Source organism: Aspergillus viridinutans (assembly GCF_018404265.1).
Source record: "Aspergillus viridinutans IFM 47045 DNA, scaffold_1, whole genome shotgun sequence".
Taxonomy (NCBI): Eukaryota; Fungi; Ascomycota; class Eurotiomycetes; order Eurotiales; family Aspergillaceae; genus Aspergillus; species Aspergillus viridinutans.
Window position 1 is genome coordinate 5354232 of NW_025091217.1, and position 14867 is coordinate 5369098.

At 51.3% G+C, this 14867-nt stretch overlaps 5 protein-coding genes across 5 annotated transcripts; 4 read left to right on the forward strand and 1 right to left on the reverse strand.

Moving 5' to 3' along the window:
- Positions 1-539: 539 nt before the first annotated feature.
- Aspvir_001567 (putative EF-hand calcium-binding domain protein) lies at positions 540-1387 on the forward strand (the record flags this gene model as incomplete). The annotated part of the gene is made up of 2 exons (XM_043266687.1): positions 540-600; positions 666-1387. 2 exons carry the CDS (start codon positions 540-542, stop codon positions 1385-1387), a joined length of 783 nt encoding a protein of 260 aa, XP_043122622.1.
- An 82-nt stretch (positions 1388-1469) lies between these two features.
- Positions 1470-2358, reverse strand: Aspvir_001568 (uncharacterized protein; the record flags this gene model as incomplete). The annotated part of the gene is made up of 5 exons (XM_043266688.1): positions 1470-2017; positions 2071-2148; positions 2193-2211; positions 2267-2294; positions 2345-2358. The coding sequence occupies 5 exons, from the start codon at positions 2356-2358 to the stop codon at positions 1470-1472; spliced, it is 687 nt and encodes a 228-aa protein (XP_043122623.1).
- Positions 2359-2842: 484 nt separating this feature from the next.
- Aspvir_001569 (type I polyketide synthase) lies at positions 2843-11412 on the forward strand (the record flags this gene model as incomplete). The annotated part of the gene is made up of 14 exons (XM_043266689.1): positions 2843-3454; positions 3511-3859; positions 3913-3997; positions 4050-4209; positions 4263-4641; positions 4700-5002; positions 5056-5215; positions 5274-7626; positions 7686-8021; positions 8086-8147; positions 8212-8300; positions 8357-10119; positions 10179-10499; positions 10570-11412. 14 exons carry the CDS (start codon positions 2843-2845, stop codon positions 11410-11412), a joined length of 7815 nt encoding a protein of 2604 aa, XP_043122624.1.
- A 321-nt stretch (positions 11413-11733) lies between these two features.
- Positions 11734-12841, forward strand: Aspvir_001570 (D-mandelate dehydrogenase-like dehydrogenase; the record flags this gene model as incomplete). Its single annotated transcript, XM_043266690.1, has 2 exons — positions 11734-12049; positions 12105-12841. The coding sequence occupies 2 exons, from the start codon at positions 11734-11736 to the stop codon at positions 12839-12841; spliced, it is 1053 nt and encodes a 350-aa protein (XP_043122625.1).
- Positions 12842-13230: 389 nt separating this feature from the next.
- On the forward strand, positions 13231-13840 carry Aspvir_001571 (uncharacterized protein; the record flags this gene model as incomplete). Its single annotated transcript, XM_043266691.1, has 2 exons — positions 13231-13469; positions 13522-13840. 2 exons carry the CDS (start codon positions 13231-13233, stop codon positions 13838-13840), a joined length of 558 nt encoding a protein of 185 aa, XP_043122626.1.
- Between the last annotated feature and the right edge of the window lie 1027 nt (positions 13841-14867).

Below are 14867 nucleotides of genomic sequence, written 5' to 3' on the forward strand. Positions count from 1 at the left end.
TGCTCAACCATTTTCGGCAGCTCCGACGGTTCTGACTTCTGGCTAGTGTTCAACACACATTGCTCTTCGTCTTTTGTTGTCGACTAGATTACCTTTTGACGATTTCTTTTTGCTATGATTGCAGATTCTCTTACCTTAGTATTCGTGTTGCGCAAATCCATCAACTTATGATTGGTTGCTTTGAATATATATTCAACGGTGTCTCAGAACTGGCGATGATGACGGCCGGGTAAACTAAATAACCATAAGCAGCGATCAATCAAGGGATATCAGCCCTGCTGCTACTTTGACGCCACCTCTGAACTCTGGGAATATAAATCCACTCGTACTGGCAAACTACATGAAGCCAAACCGAGACGCCGTTATTGCCAAACCAACCTGCAGGCTGCGGCTGCAGTGGGGGCGATTTGCTGACTCCAGCCCCAGCGAAATTTCTTGCCAGGTTGGCATTATTATTATTCTATCCCTTATCTGCATCTTCCAAGTGATCTCCCCATCTCACTGCCATCTCTCTCGGAGCCCCAAATCCCGCCATAATAATGAAGGTGTTATGCCTCCACGGCAAGGGCACCAGCGGCGCCATATTCAAGTCCCAGACGGGTCCGTAACCTACCCCGCCGTGCTTATCAGCAGCCCGCAAGTTCGCAACTAACCCCTCCCTCCAGCAAGCTTCCGCTCTCACCTCACCGACCTCCGCATCGACTTTGACTTCATAGACGGCTGCTACCCCTCCGCCGCCGCAGCGGGAATCGACCTCTTCTACCCCGCCCCCTACTACTCCTTCTGGGAAGATGATTCCCCCGAGGCAATCCAGAAAACATGCACCTGGCTCAAGGGTCTTATCGCACAGCGGGGCCCCTACGATGCGGTCATGATGTTCTCGCAGGGATGCGCCCTCGGCGCCGCGATGCTCCTCCTCCACCAAGCGCAGGACCCTACGCAGCCTCCGCCGTTCAAGGCGGCGATCTTCATCTGCGGCGGGGCGCCGCTGAAGCTGGTCGAGAGCATAGGGTTCGAGATTTCAGACGCGGTGAAGGAGCGCGATCGGCTGGGGAGGGAGGCGTTGGCGCTGCAGGCTCATTCTGCGTCGATATTGGCGAGGGGGTCGGCGCGGTGGATGGGCGAGGCGTCGGTGGGTGGAGCGGTGGACGAGGAGGAGCTCCGGGAGGAGATCCGTGGGCCGTTTAAGGTGGGGGTTCCGACGGTGCATGTTTACGGGTCTAGGGATCCGAGGTATGCCGCTGGGGTGCAGCTCTCGGGGATTTGTGAGCCGGCGAAGAGGAGGGTGTTTGATCATGGGGGTGGGCATGAGATTCCCCGGACGGATCGGGTGAGTCGGACGATTGCGGACTTGGTGCGGTGGGTGTTGCTGGAGGGGAGTGCGTAGGAGGTTCTCGGCTGGTAGTTATAGATATTGCAGCGGTTGTTAGACACATATAATGTTTGAGATCTAAGTATGAGCTTGTTGGCTACTCTTTATTATCGAGATGATCCGACGCAGTCTCTATCGCCCTTCGTATGGCATTCGCTGTCTTTGTCACAGCATCCTTGCTCCCAGAACCAGGAATTTCATGCCCTCGATCGTGAACATACGTCCATTTCATATCTGACCTGCAGACGTCGCTCGTCATGGCAGCTTGGCTGCCACTCTCTTCCAGTGCACCCCATACATGGACCGTGGGTATCTCGACAATACCCTTGACATCATTTAAATCCACGTCTGTAAACTTGCCCAACTGTAATTCCTCATAGTCAACCGGCGGTCGCACAACCGAGAAGAGCACAGCAAATCTGAACGGGCTGTCAACGTTGTCTCCTCGTTTTTTTCTCCTGAAGACATGTATAAGGTACGTCAGAATCATCGTCGCCGCCTGACTGAATGCAATTACACCATCGTATGGCCCCTCGTCTCGCAGGTGTTGTTCGAAATGCCGATAGACGGCGAGACCACTCTGGGGGTCTTTGTCGTCAAAGTACGCGAAAACAGGTTCATTATCCAAGGCGATTGTTTCAACACCTGCAGAATCAGTTTCAGTTTGGGTATGTCTATGTCTAAGGAAGTACACGGACCTGGGTACATGCTCCAAGGAATGGTGCCTTCGACGAAATCGTAGACGTGGCCGTCTGCTAGCTCGTAGCGGATGGCGGCTGCTTTTGTCAGTTTTCGATCTGCGTGAGAAAGGCTGTTATACCTGTCTGCATCTCGAAGATCTTGGACTCGTGTCAGACTCGTTAGCTTCAATGTTGAGTATGGCTCGAAGCTTACCCGAGAATTGATGCCTGCTCCATGGAGGCTGCTCTTCCATTAACGACTCGACCAGTGCACTTGGCTAGGGACACTCACCAGAGAATGCGCATTTTGGCTCAAGTAAATTGTTGACGTACTTCCGGGTGAGAAGAGATTAAATGAAGCCAAACTAAGAGATGGGAACCATTTATCGGCTGTCGCTCCGGTGGGTCATGTCAACGGTCATTTGTCAATTTGTCGAATTCCAAATAGACCGTAGGATGTCCATATTAATAGGCCAATGATAATGGCTAACTGCACGGTGATGAACTTGATCAGCGTAAGCTACCTCAGTTCAGGCGTCCCACAGTCCCACTCCTGCCGTGTCTGACAGTCTGAGCCTCTGAGGCTGGATCTAAGACAATCGATGGGTCTCAACAAGTGACAAATGACAGTGTCCCTTTACAACAGCATTGTCTGCCGGTCGCCAGTTTGACTTCCTTAGGATGTCAAATATTGATACAGAGTACATTAACCTGTTAACTGTCATTATATTTAGATAGGTTCAGCGCCCATCCTTCCTTCTTCCCGCGGCCGCTGCACTGACTTTTCATTATGGCACGCAGCACAGCAACCGACAGTCTTCCACCATTAGCGGTGGTGGGCCTCTCCTTCAAATTTCCCGAGGATGCAACTTCATCAGATGCCTTCTGGCAGATGTTGCTCGAAGGCAGATGCGTTTCGACCGAGTTCCCTGCCGATCGGATGAACATCGACGCCCACTACCATCCCGATCGCAACCGCCTCGACAGCATCTCAATGCGCGGAGGACACTTTCTCAAGGAGAATCTAGCGGCATTTGACGCGCCTTTTTTCTCGATGAGTGCGGCGGAAGCGGAAGCAATGGATCCCCAGCAACGTATGGTTTTAGAGACGGTCTATCGAGCCTTGGAAAACGCAGGTCTTCCAATGGAGAAAGTTGCCGGCTCTAAGACCAGTGTCATTGCAGGCTCATTCAGCGATGACTACTTTCTGCTGCAGACCAAAGACCCGCTAGATATGCCTAAATACACGGCCGTGGGCACGTCGCGGAATATGCTTGCTAATCGAGTCAGCTGGTTTTTTGATCTTCTAGGACCGAGTGTCGCGGTTGATACTGCATGTTCAAGCAGCTTGATCGCCTTGGATATGACATGCCAGTCTATTTGGAGTGGAGACGCTGCTATGGTATGTTGACAGAAGGACAAAGTTCTTCTGATTTTTTCTTGCTGATGCCTTCGCAGGGCCTGGCAATCGGGAGCAATGTGATCCTAACCCCAGAATTGACCATGAGCTTGGATAATTTGGGACTACTATCGCGGGATAGCCACAGCTACAGCTTTGACAGCCGAGCAAATGGATATGCAAGAGGCGAGGGAATCGGTGTCATTGTGATCAAGCGACTCGATAGTGCTATACGTGATGGAGACACCGTTAGAGCCGTTATAAGATCATCCTCTTCAAACCAGGATGGAAAGACACCCGGTATCACGCAGCCTAGCAAAGATGCGCAGGTCCGCTTAATTAGAGATACGTACAAAAAGGCTGGGCTGGATATGGCATTGACCCGGTATTTCGAAGCGCATGGCACAGGTATTCATTTAATGAGACTTCAGGATGATTCCACTATGTTAACTAGGTTTTAGGGACCCCTGTTGGTGACCCAATCGAAACGAGAGCGATAGGGACCGCTTTTCGCCGGTATAGGTCGCCTGAGGAGCCATTATACGTGTAAGTCCTGCCTGGCCATCCCGAACGAGAACTTATCCTGAGACCACTATAGCGGATCTGTCAAATCAAACATAGGGCATCTTGAAGGAGCTAGTGGTGTTGCTGGAGTCATCAAAGTGATCTTAGCATTGGAGAAAGGCATCATCCCACCGAACAGCCGAAACCTGCAGTCCCTTAATCTACAAATTGACGAAGAGTTCCTCAATCTAAAGGTTTGGAAGAGTATCCAGCTGAGTCGACCGCCCTAACAACTTTTGTACAATAGGTGTTGCAAAAGGCCATTCCATGGCCTGTGAATGGCCTACGAAGAGCTTCCGTGAGCTCGTTTGGTTTCGGCGGGTCGAATTGCCATGTCGTCTTGGACGATGCGTTCAATTCCCTTCGCCTTATGGGTATAGAAAACGGCCGTCATCAGACAGTCGCCGTACCTCCATCGCACGCAGACACTGGTCTGGTGGCTCAAGGGAAGCGTTACGCCATAAATGACGAAGTCCGTAACTTAACTGACGATCATGTCATTGGACAAAAGGAAAATGGATCGCTTGACAAGGAGGAGAACTACCAGATTCTCGTGTGGTCAACCGCAGACGAGGAAGGAATCAAGCGACTTGTAGAATCCTGGAAGCCGTTTCTATCGGATAAAAGTGAGTTCTCAAGAAGTAAGCGATGTCAATATCTGCTCGACCTGGCATATACCCTCAGTCAACGCCGCAGTCACTTCCAATGGCGGAGCTATGCTATTGGAGATCCCTTGGGGGATCTGGGAAGTCTTCCAGACCATTTTGTGCCTGCAATCAAATCTACCGACGACCCTCGCATCGCGTTCTTATTCACTGGAGTATGACTATAATAAAGCGGAGACAGCCGAGGCTGACCGTTCACAGCAAGGAGCTCAGTGGCACGCAATGGGACGCGAGCTGTTACATCGGTATCGTGTATTCGCAGACAGCCTCGCAGAGTCCGCAAAGTACCTGAAAACACTAGGGTGCACCTGGGATCTGCTAAGTAAGTATCTGTCTCATTTAGTCTGTAGCAAGTGGCTAACGACCATCTTGCAGACGAGCTAGAAAAGTCAGCATCTGATACCAACGTGAATAATCCCGCTTATGGCCAACCTCTATCGACTGCTCTTCAGGTCGCCCTTGTTGATCTACTTGACAGCTGGGGAGTTATCCCGACGGCAGTTGTAGGACACTCCTCCGGAGAAATTGCTGCTGCGTACTTCGCCCTCCAATATATCCATTTATCTCAATATGACTGACGAGGGATGAGACAGGTACTGCGCCGGAGGTCTTACAAAGCAATCTGCGTTGAAAGCTTCATACTACCGAGGCTTTCTGGCGGCAAAGCTTGAAGAGCTTAGTTCAATGAGAGGTTCAATGCTTGCGGTAGGACTATCCAAGAAGGATACCCAAGGATATATCGACAGGATCCAAGATCCGAGACTGGTCGTGGCCTGCATCAACAGCCCTAGAAGCGTGACAGTGTCAGGCGACGCTGAGCAAATTGACGCCCTGCATGATCTACTGCAGCAGGATGAGGTCTTCTCACGCAAGTTAGTAGTCAACGTCGCATATCATTCGGTCCAGATGCGAGAAATAGCAAATGAGTATCAGTCTGCGATGGGAACGCTGGAGAAGCCGAGTTGTGAGAAGAAGAAGGCCCCGCTCATGTTGTCTTCTGTCACAGGCGACTGGGTCTCGAGTCTTGAGCTGACGGACCCGGCATATTGGGTGCGGAATATGGTGTCTCCAGTGTTATTCTCAGATGCTGTGAGCCGCATCTGTTCTTCTCCAGGAAAGCAGACCAGGAAAATCGATGGAAGCCATCGCTATCAAATGGCCATCAGTCATCTTTTGGAGATTGGGCCGCACGCAGCATTGCAAGGTCCATGCCGAGATATACTCAAGAGCATCAACAAGCAAGCCGATATCCTATATCTTTCACTTCTAGTACGGAATAAATCTGCTGTGATGACGACCTTGGACTGTGCAGGTCGCTTGCATTGCTACGGCTACCCAGTTAATCTGGGACTGGTCAACACAACTGCTTATGATGGAACCAACCAAAGGCGGGTGCTGAGTAACCTTCCTGAATATCCATTCAACCATTCTTCATCATACTGGCACGAAAGCCGGAAAAGCAAGGGCTACAGATGCAGGAAATTCGGCCGTCTGGACCTTGTCGGTATCCCAGATCCAGACGGCAACCCGATGGAAGCTACCTGGCGAAACATTATTCGGGTATCTGAGATGCCGTGGGTCCAAGATCACAAGATCAATAATACAATTCTCTACCCGGCGGCAGGCATGTTGGTCATGGCGGTGGAAGCGATCAAGCAGCTGGTTGAGCCGGACAAAGTCATCGTGGGCTTCAATATCAAAGATGCCGTATTTTCATCTGCACTGCATATACCTACCCATGCGGACGGCATCGAGACAAATATACACATGAAGCGTGTCAGAGAAGGCAAGTCAGATAGTAGCGGCTGGTACGAATTTCGGATATGTTCGTACGACAACAACACTTGGATTGAGAACTCCACTGGCACTATTCAGGCCGCATTTGAAGCTGGCGAGATGGGACTAAATACCAACGGTCAGGTGGAGCGCGAGTGGCAGGAGCATCTTGTGCAGTCATATCAGCATGCAGCACATACATGCGCGGAATCCATCGACACATCTGTCTTCTACGAAGATATATTTGCTTGTGGCTACCATTACGGGCCGACATTCAAGGCAATCACCACTCTCAGATGCGATGGTAGGACTAATGGGCAATTCATCTCGGATGTCCGCACCTACAGATGGGCGGATGACGAGAGCTCAGCAGTTGCTCAACCTCATACGATTCACCCTACCACATTAGACGCCGTGATCCACATGATGGCCGGTATCGTGACATACGGAGGCCGGAAAAAGTCCGTGGCTGTTCCAACACGGATCGACCAAGCATGGATATCGAGCAGCGGGTTGAGCCACCCGACAGCGGACAGCATCAAGGTGCATGCGAGTTCCCATAGGTCGGCCGTAGGGGACGCCCGGTATTCAATGACTGCAGTTGATCGGAAAAAGGCTCGTGCACTCCTGACCATCAACGGCCTTAGAGTCACAGCCCTGGAAAGCTCAGAGAGCCGCATTTCAGATAGTAATCAACTACGGACGGAGAACCTTTGCCACCATATAGAATGGAAGCCTGACCTCAACCTGCTGAACAACCAGGAAATCCGAGCATTCTGTGCAAGTGGGGAGCCAGACAGCGAAGAACCAGTCCAGTACTTTACTGAATTGGACTTCCTTGTTACAACATACGTTGCCAAAGTCCTCAAGTCGATCACAGACGTCAAGACCGATCACCCTCCCCATATGGCGAGGTACGTGGAGTGGATGCTAGATCAGCAAAAAGCACTAGAGTCTGGCCGCTCTCCGTTTAGTTCTGAAGCATGGAGGAACCGCATGAAGGATGAAAGCTTTGTTAACGATGTCCATGCAAAACTCGAGAGAACGAACAAGCGAGGACTGCTTGTGAACACAGTCTGTAGGAACCTTCTCATGTTCCTTAAAGGAGAAATCGACCCAATCGTTTGCCTATTCGAAGGAAACCTACTCGACGAATCTTATTATGAAATGGTAAGTTAGGACGCGATGATGGCAATCGAAATGACCGTCCAAGTGACCATGATCTGCAGGTTCACTCTCTCCCACGTATTCGTCCATTCGCTCGGTACCTGGATGCTCTCGCACACCAGAACCCACACATGAAGATCCTTGAAGTTGGTGCTGGAAGCGGCGCTATGACTCAATTCTGCCTTCAGGTCCTTTGCACGAACTCGGAAAACGACACCACGGCACCTCGCTATGGACAGTGGGACTTTACCGATATATCTGGGTCTTTCTTCGCGAAGGCGCAAGACTCCTTTGCATCTCAAGGCAAGCGGATGAGGTTCAAGATGCTGGACATTGAGCAAGATCCTGGACTGGAGGGCTTCGAGTGTGGAACATATGACATGGTTGTTGCATTTCTGGTGAGTTTAGAAATTGCGCAGTTTCGAAAGGAGTGGCCACGATCTGACTTTCCTCCTATCTTAGGTCTTACATGCTACAAAAGATCTGTCTGCGAGTCTGAAGAATGTCCGCAAGTTGCTGAAGCCGTATGATTGTCCCATCAAAATGTCGCAACTGAATGCGAGCAATAACTGATATCGTCTACTGCAGGGGTGGAAAGCTTGTGCTCGCCGAAATCACCCGACCGGGTGCTATCCGGACAACCTTTGTCTTTGGCTTGTTTGAAGGGTGGTGGCGAGGTACGTCTTCCTATGCCCTGAAGATGAAAGCGCACAAGATCCTCTGACGTTCCCAGGACTCGAGCCCTACCGCCAGAAGAATCCATGCGCGGACTCTGGCCAATGGGAAAGACACTTGAAGGAAGCCGGATTCTCGGGCTGCGATGTCGTGATCGACGACTATACCCACGAGGACTGTCAGGAGGCTAGTCTGATTCTCTCGACTGCCGTTCATGATGCGTCCACGGTGGAAAACTCGCCGACAATCAGTATCATCATTGATCCTGCTAATTACGCGCAAGTAGAATTGGGGGCTGAACTCGAAGCCCAGCTCAGGCGTGTGGGATTCGCCAATATAACGCAGACGCCAGTGGAACATTTCCTGAAGGGGGAAGATCACACAAATAGTCTGGATATCACCCTTTTGGAAGGTTACAGTCCCTATCTGTACGATATAAATGAGCAAGAGTTCAAGCGTCTGCAGAGCTTGCTTGCTTCTACGAGGAACCTTATCTGGGTAAATGGTGGAGGTGGACATCAGCCATGTCCCAAATATCGACTCGTGGACGGACTGTTTCGAGTCCTCAGGGAGGAGAATCACAGAACAAGACTGACAATCCTCTCCCTGGAACAAAAGGCGTCGACAAAGCACCAGGCCCAGCAGATTGTCAAACTAGCGCACTCTGCCTTGACTCAGGAAAGTGGCATCGAGACAGATTACATAGAGCTAGACGGCATGCTTCACGTCGGCCGCCTAATTCGTGCCACTCTAGTCAATCATGCTATTTCGGCGAAGAAGCTTCCTCAACGGAGGGCATTACGACCTTTCGGTGCTGACCCTCGGCTCAGACTTGAGATCGGCTCCCCTGGTCTGTTGAACACGCTCCACTTCGTGGAGGACACTTCACACCAGAAGCCCCTCGGACCTACAGAATTCGAAGTTCAAGTTAAGAGTGTCGGCCTTAATTTTCGGGACGTGCTGATTGCCCTGGGACGACTGGACAGCGAGGCGCTGGGGGCTGAGTTTGCAGGACTAGTTACAAAAGTTGGATCCTCGTGCCGCAAGTTTCAGCTGGGAGACAGGGTTTTGGCGTGTTATCCCAGTCGTCACGCAAACTTTGTCCGTCTAGAAGAAAACATGACGGTCATAAGGATTCCGGACACTATGCTCTCCTTTTCGGAAGCCGCAGCTTTGCCAGTCGCTTATGCCACGGCGTGGATCGCGCTTAATGAAATCGCTCGACTCCAGCCGGGCGAAGCAATTCTTATTCATTCAGGTGCTGGAGGAACGGGACAAGCCGCCATCCAGATTGCTCAGCTCCTCGGTGCGAGTATCTTCACGACTGTCTCCAGCGAGAATAAAAAGCAGTTTCTTGTGGAGAAGTACAACATTCCGGAGGACAATATCTTCTCGAGTCGGAACACCCTATTCGCGAAAGGCATCAAGCGCCTAACAAAGGACAAAGGCGTAGACGTGGTCCTCAATTCGTTGTCTTCTGAGGGGCTTATCGCCTCTTGGGAGTCGATCGCACCGTACGGTCGATTCATCGAAATCGGGAAGAACGATATTCTATCCAACTCGAAGCTTCCAATGTTGCGATTCGAGCAGAATGTAACTTTTGCTGCGGTTGATCTGGCCGCGATGACAGTGGATCGCCCACATGTTGTGACAGCGGCATTGGAAACTATCCTATCATTGCTAAAAGAAGGGAAGATCTCCCTTCCGGATCCACTTCAAGTCTATGGCATCTCAGACATTGAAGCTGCATTTAGGCAAATGCAGAGTGGCAAGAACTCAGGAAAGGCTGTTCTGGAGATGAGAGCTACAGACGAGGTAGTGGTATGCCACATCATCTCCATCCCGAAGATTTGAAGAGAATGCAAGCTAACCCAACATAGACCGTCCTGGCAACGAGGCCAGAGTACTTCTTTAGCCCCGAGGAGACATATCTCATCGCAGGTGGCCTAGGCGGCTTAGGGCGGAACATCGCTCGCTGGTTTATCGAGAGGGGAGCTCGAAATCTGATTCTACTCTCACGATCGGGGCCTCGGAACCCACATGCTCATGACCTGGTTAGGGAGCTGGAAGCCAAAGGCGCAAGAGTTGTTACGCCCGCGTGCGACATAACCGACAAGGAAGGCTTGAAAGCCGTCTTGTTCGAGTTTAGTCAGACGATGCCTCCAATCAAAGGTTGCGTCCAAGCATCGATGGTCGTTAGTGTAAGTTGAATGTCTTGATGACTTTGTATAAAATCTCAAAGAACGTCCACTGAGACCTTTTATTTCACAGGATGCGCATTTCGAAGGTATATCTTTCGAATCTTGGAAAGCTTCTACCACGCCTAAAGTCCAAGGCTCATGGAATTTACACGAGCTTCTTCCCAGAGGAATGAATTTTTTCGTCTTAATGTCGTCTGTTGCTGGAATATATGGCGCACGAGGAGCATCTGGTTACGCCGCTGGAAATACGTTTGAAGACGGCCTAGCCCGTTACCGCATTGCACTGGGTGAGAAAGCTGTGTCGTTTGACCTTGGGATGTTTCTGTCCGTTGGTGTCTTAAAAGACAACCTGGCTCTCCGAGAAAAGATGTTGGCCAGTACCGTCTTCCACCAAATCACAGAGTCTGATCTCCACGCGCTCCTGGATATCTACTGTAACCCAAGTCTGGACGAAATTCCATTGTTGAGAAGTCAGACGGTGGTTGGAATGACCCCCAAACTGCGCGAGAAAGGCATGACAACCACCGAATGGATCAAGCGACCATTCTACCAGCATATGACATTGGTCGAAGGGACGGACGCTGGCATTCCTGGGAAGGCGGAGCATACCAATTTTGCTGCTCTCTTCGCAAACGCTGGATCCGCAGTCGACGTCACCGCAGCAGTGACAGAGCAGCTGAAGATCAAGCTCTCCAAGATGCTCTCATTACCTCTGGCTGAGATAGACGTCGACAAGCCCATACACCAGTACGGAGTCGATTCCCTGGCGGCAGTGGAACTGCGGAACTGGTTCTCCAGAGAACTCCGCGCAGACGTCGCCGTTTTCGACATCCTTGGGGGCGCGAACATTGCCTCCGCTGTTGGACTCGCCGTTCAGAAGAGTGACTACCGAAGAGCAGAATGGGGATCTTGACCGAGTTCGGTAGAAGTAGGGTGCGTGCGGAGCAGAGTGTGGAGTCGTTTGGATACCTTGGGCGGGGAATCAGTCCCCTCACCTATGAAAGAAATGCATTCGAGACTATAAAATGATGATCGCTAGCCAGATACTGCTATCGGTCTCTGACGGCTATAGATGGGTGGGTTGATGTCGGATATCTGCTGCATCGGCTATCGGTTTTTGATTTTCGGCAATTGATCGGGGCCGGAGTATACAACGCGATACCTTGTATAAGACAACGCCCACGGACACAACCTGTAGCCCTAGAATATAGTGTAAAGAGAATTGAAAGACAAAATGACGTCCAAATATCGTGTTCTCCATATAGGCGACAACATCAAGTACAACCACGATGTTTACCAGCGCTTCGCCTCGGAATTCGAAATCATCCAGCCCACGGCCGCAGAGCGCGAACGGGGCGAATTCATGCGAGCCTTGAAAGAGCGTCGCTGGGGCGACTTTCATGCAATCTTCCGCCCCTTCTGGAATACAGGAGGTGAAATGGGCCGGTGGGATGCGGAACTCATCCCCCTCCTCCCGCCGTCAGTACGCATCATGGCCTCCGCAGGCGCAGGCTACGACTGGGCCGACGTAGATATCTTCGCACAGCACGGTGCGCTTCCAGCCCAGCACAGAGGCGGAATTACGCTAGCTAACAGCGATGAAAGGAATCGTATACTGCAACGGCGCCGCCGCCTCCTCGGAATCCGTCGCCGACATGACCCTCTTCCTCATCCTTGCCGTCTTCCGCCACCTCGCCTGGTCACACCAGGCCGCGCACTCCTGCAACCCGCAGCGCTTCCTCGACGCACACAAGAACTCGCCGCTGACAGCGCTGAACCCGCGCGGCCGCATCCTAGGCATCATCGGGCTGGGCCAGATCGGGCACACGATCGCCAAGAAAGCGCACGCCGCGTTCGGCATGAAGATCGCGTACAACGATCTGGTGCGAAAATCGCCCGAGGCCGAGAGCGCCGTTGGCGCGCGGTTCGTGCGCGAGCTGGACGAGTTGCTGGGGTTGGCGGATTGCGTGGTGGTCGCGACGCCGTTTGCGGGGCGCACGCTGATCGATGCGGAGCGGCTGGGGAGGTTCAAGCGCGGGGCGCGATTCATCAATATCGCGCGGGGATCATTGGTTGATGAGGAGGCGCTGTTGCGGGCGCTGGATGAGGGGCAGATCTCGGCTGCTGGGCTGGATGTTCATGCTGAGGAGCCGTATGTGCATCCGCGGCTGGCGAGGCATGGCCGGGTGATGATGCTGTCGCATAATGCCGGGGGGACGGTGGACACGCATGTGGGGTTTGAACGGTTGGCGATGGAGAATATTGAGGAGTTTTTGCTGAGAGGGAAGGCTTTGACGCCGGTGAATCTGCATTTGATCAAGACGCCGAAGAGTATGCTGTGATTGATTGCTTTGAAGGTGCTTGCTTGCCTGGCTGGATACACTGTTAGACTAGACGTTGCAGCGGTGTTGGAGATTAATCATGACCTCAATAATTGCCATCAGGTTCCTGGTACTTCTCTTCTGGAGTGTGGTGGAATGTAGCATGCAGGGGGGAAAGCCGATGGATGAAGATTCAGGAACCAGGATTTGCGTTGGTCTAGACCTGGCCAAGAAGGATACCCACCCATCGCCCGATTGGGTAATGCTACGCCTGATCGGGTGGTCGCCGCGTTCCAAGATCCGTTCGCGGCTCTCACCTCGTCCCAGATCCAAGCTATCATTGTTTTGGCTAATGTGCTCTATTTTTATTGAAAGCTTCAAATTCGTCCTTCCAGCATACTTATCGCAACATGACTATCGAATCAGACGACATCATCTGGTTCGATGACGATGAGTATATTGGCGCGGAGATCTCATTTCCTTCTGGTTCAGTGTGGAAGCTGAGCTCCAAAATAAGGGAACATGACTATTACGAAGCTCAAGCAGATTGTGAGCTGTTTGGCATTCAGTCTGAGGCGCGTGGAGTGTTCGTCTGCTCCAAGGTATCTGGAAATGGCCCACCTACTGCTGTCATTAAAATTCGTTTGCAGTGAGTGTTACAATGGGACCATGAGAGATACATATTAATGTTTGATGGCTAGGATTCCGTGGTTCAAGACAGCAAGAAAAAGGCCTGAGGTCCGCGCTGAGCAGGCTACTCTGGAATTTCCTAGCAGCTGGAACTCAGAAATTGAAGCCTTGTCCCATTTGACAAAGGCCCGCTGCTCCAGCACCCCTTCTTTGTTCGCCTGGAAGGCAGATACACAAACCCACAATGAATGGGTCCCAGGAGGCTACAAGCTGAGTATATTGATGGAGAAATTACCAGGTTCTGATCCCTCGGATTTATTTATCACTAGTCAGATGCCCCTTGTTGAACGGGATCGTCTAAGGATGGCCTTCAAGGCAGCGTGGCTGTGAGTCCTTGCTTTGATTTCTCATATGTCCAACAAGAAAGACTTTTCCCCTCGCCATTTGGATCATGGGGAACATACGCTGATGGTAATTTTACAGTGAGGCAGTCCATTGCGGAATAGTGCATGAAGATGGGGCAATACGTAACCTCCTTTGGGACAAGGAAGGTAATAAATGGTGGGGTCCCTTTCTGTGTAGTCCTTTAGGACATCGTGTACTACGACCAATTTCTAACTCCGTGGCCAGCTACCTGGTTGATTGGGAACGCTGGCACTTTGCAAATGAGAAAACTGCTTGGGAAGATCGCATCTACATTAGCTGGAATCTCGCACAAGAGGGGCCGTCGCATGATCTTTTTGATATGTCTGATTGGTGCCTGTGATATCGACGTATGGAGTTGTAATGATCTTAGTCGAGGAAGGGAAAGGGCGTTTTCACCACCTCCACAACCCATGCTCTGACAATATAATGCTATTATTTGTTTCTCGTCATTTCATCGGCTCCCCCATGTTGGATGGCGGATTCCAGAGACATATGAGTGTCTGACTCACGAATCACCCAGGGTGCTGCCCCCTGGCACATTAGCTGGAGGCTGTTGGCTATATATCCTGCCCTACTCTTCATTCCCTATCTAGGTGTTAAAAACCTAGGATGTTCATGAGTCGTTATAGTTCTAGCCTGTTTAAAGACCTGAAGCCAAGCTCCATATACTACTATTTTTAAGAGTTATAAGGTTGGGATACTCGTTTTACTAACCATGGGCAGGGGGAGTTACGACTAACTGGTTAGATGATACCCTAATCATTAATCCCTGGCCAAGGGCATGATAGAATGATGTAGCTTAGCCCCCTTCCTAAGAATCCATTCAGGGGCCTGAGGCTCTCTCCTAAGATATTCAGAGAGCCTATCACCCTCGCAGGTGTTTGTTAGACCCCCTAGACCACCATTAGCTTTTTGGTTAAAACCCTGGCCACCATAAGAAGGTAGCTGATTGGTTTAACCAGGCCCTATCCTGGTCCAGGCTTTTATGAGA